This window comes from Gigantopelta aegis, chromosome 14 (genome assembly GCF_016097555.1).
Source record: "Gigantopelta aegis isolate Gae_Host chromosome 14, Gae_host_genome, whole genome shotgun sequence".
NCBI lineage: Eukaryota > Metazoa > Mollusca > Gastropoda > Neomphalida > Peltospiridae > Gigantopelta > Gigantopelta aegis.
This window is the reverse complement of record NC_054712.1, coordinates 14,212,524-14,215,095: the sequence shown is the minus strand read 5'-3', so window position 1 is coordinate 14,215,095 and position 2,572 is coordinate 14,212,524. Positions and strand designations below refer to the sequence as shown.

Below are 2,572 nucleotides of genomic sequence, written 5' to 3'. Positions count from 1 at the left end.
GATTTGCCTCATTCTGTAATTAAGGGAAAAGATTCTAGATTATGGTGGGATTTCAGCAGCCAATCATTCAGAATGCCCCAGAGGTTAGGGTGGTGATTTGCATCAACCAGTAATTAAGGGAAGAGATTCTGGATTATGGTGGGATTTCAGCAGCCAATCATTCAGTATGCACCAGAGGTTAGGTTGGTGATTTGCATCAACCAGTAATTAAGGGAAGAGATTCTAGATTATGGTGGGATTTCAGCAGGCAATCATTCAGTATGCACCAGAGGTTAGGGTGGTGATTTGCATCAACCAGTAATTAAGGGAAGAGATTCTAGATTATGGTGGGGTTTCAGCAGGCAATCATTCAGAATGCACCAGAGGTTAGGGTGGTGATTTGCATCAACCAGTAATTAAGGGAAGAAATTCTAGATTATGGTTATGTTTCAGCAGGCAATCATAATGAATGCACCAGAGGTTAGGTTGGGTCACCAGTAAAACTAAATGGTGGATTAACATAATTATTATTTTGGAAGAGATACTTTTCTTCAACCAATGTGGGAAGAGGGCGTCCTTCTCATCCTTGGAGAAGAGCTCGGAATGTCTCAAGCGTCTGGCACTACGAACACTCCCATGCCAGCCATTGTTGGTGTGTCTCAACTTGTATGAGGTACGTTCACACCCAAACACACTCTGTAACATCAGACTCTTGGAGAATACTACATTTTCATATGCAAATAATCTTTTTGGGAGTATTTTGATCCAATGACAAGAATTTGGCATCTATTAATGTCGTGTGCACAATTAGGAAATAACACGTCTTTTAAATTCATTTACGACTTTCTTGAGTCTTAAGAACATCAACCTACTCGTCCATGACGACATTTATTATAGGTTCACTAACATGTACACATCCACGTACAATGCAGTCCGTATGAACGATATCTGTGGGTGGTGGGGGAGAGGGGCACACTATCTAGTAATCTGAATTCTGCGAGGTTCTGCCGAGTGGAATTTCTCATTTAGCCTGAACAGGATAAAGCAGATATCCGACGTCAACAACTAGTTATTATCTTTATTCTGCAGTTGTAAAGGTGAGTGGCATTCATAAAAGAAAGCGACAGTCTTAAACGGGGCTGACAGTCGTAAAGACCTTGGCAAAGCTTTTGGACTGTGCTTTGTGTAAAGATGTGAGTTTTTTCGGTCAGACATACACTTTACAGAACAAATGTATTGCTTGTCCAGATATCCTCTTCAAGCTAACCATATACTGTATTAAATATGACAATGGTTAAATAATTAGTAATATAATACATGACGACAGTTGAAGTAACCGTTTTTATTTGTTTCTTTACATATAAACTCGTTGGCGTCCCGGTGTAAGTTGTGCTGGGTTTCTAACACAAATTCCATTAGATGGTTTTCCAGTTCAGCACCGTCGATATCGTACAGCTTATGTTATAAACTGGTTTGTTCATGGAAGAGGTGATGTTGAATCAAGTTGTTCCAAGACTGAAAAAAACATTGAACAAATTCAAGTTGTGGTTAATTATGTGTTAGGTTTTTCATATTTGTTATAATAGTGGAGAAGATAACAGCAATTTTGCGGTGAATCGTGCAAATGATGATACAAGCACCACATTTAGCACAATGATTGCCATTGGCATGCTTAACAAATCTACCCGATGGGCCATTTGACAAACCAAGATGACGGCAATTTTTTTCAAGGTGGCCGCCAAATTGTTCTGCCAAAAATGCCCATACCTAGAAACAAAAGGTGACCCTTTGTTGCAATGTATTCATTTTTGTTAACTTAATATTGTTTTCATTAAAAATGTGGGTGAAATGAGTAAAGATGTTTAATATTCGCCAGACCTAGGTCCAATCCCAGTTCCGGTGTCCTTTAGGGCTTGAAAATTAATATATTCCTTCCACTAAGCATCTGACCTGGTGCTTAAAAAAACTAGTCGAGACTCGAGACTCGAGACTAATATGGTCTGAGACACTAATGTCATGACAACGCCATACAAATTGTATGTGTGTGACGTCATTAGATGATGAGTGTGGACCCTAAAATTTTCATAAGCACGGGTCCTGTTTCATAAACGCGTGTGAATAATGAAACAAACCTTTGTTCTCCTCTTTCTGTTCGTTGGCCTCTTCCTGTGTTTCCTTGTCAACCTCATTAGTCAGCTCAGTTTCCAACATCTTGTCCTCTTCACCTTCTTCCTGTGCCGCTTTCACAGCCTCCTTCTCCAGTTCGCTCACCCCCTTCTTCAACTCACCCTCCACCTCCTTGTCCATCTGCTCGCTCAGTTTGTCAGTGACGTCAGCAGCCTTGTTGAGAGCCTCAGCCTCAGCGGTCTGCTTGTTTTCCTGAAGACCTTTAGCTAGTTCCCTCAGCGATGCGGACAAATCATCAATGTCGTCATCATCCTCATCATTCTCGTCTCCTCCGACCAAGCCCAACAAATCAGCGTCCTTAGGCAGACCTAGTCCATCGTCATCGTGACTGCTTCCTAGGACGCCGTAGAGGTCGGCGGCATCAGCCATATCACCAATCGTGCCAGGGCCAAGAACAGCATCAACT

At 41.5% G+C, this 2,572-nt stretch overlaps 1 protein-coding gene across 1 annotated transcript in view; it reads right to left on the bottom strand.

Annotated features, from left to right (window-relative positions):
* The window catches only part of LOC121389097 (U3 small nucleolar RNA-associated protein 25-like), an 8,990-nt gene extending 8,306 nt beyond the window's left edge, over window positions 1-684 (bottom strand). Inside the window, exon 1 of the mRNA XM_041520713.1 lies at window positions 525-684. Within this exon, the coding sequence (XP_041376647.1) occupies window positions 525-684 (160 nt within the window). The remainder of the gene's footprint in view (window positions 1-524) is intronic.
* Window positions 685-2,572: the final 1,888 nt, after the last annotated feature.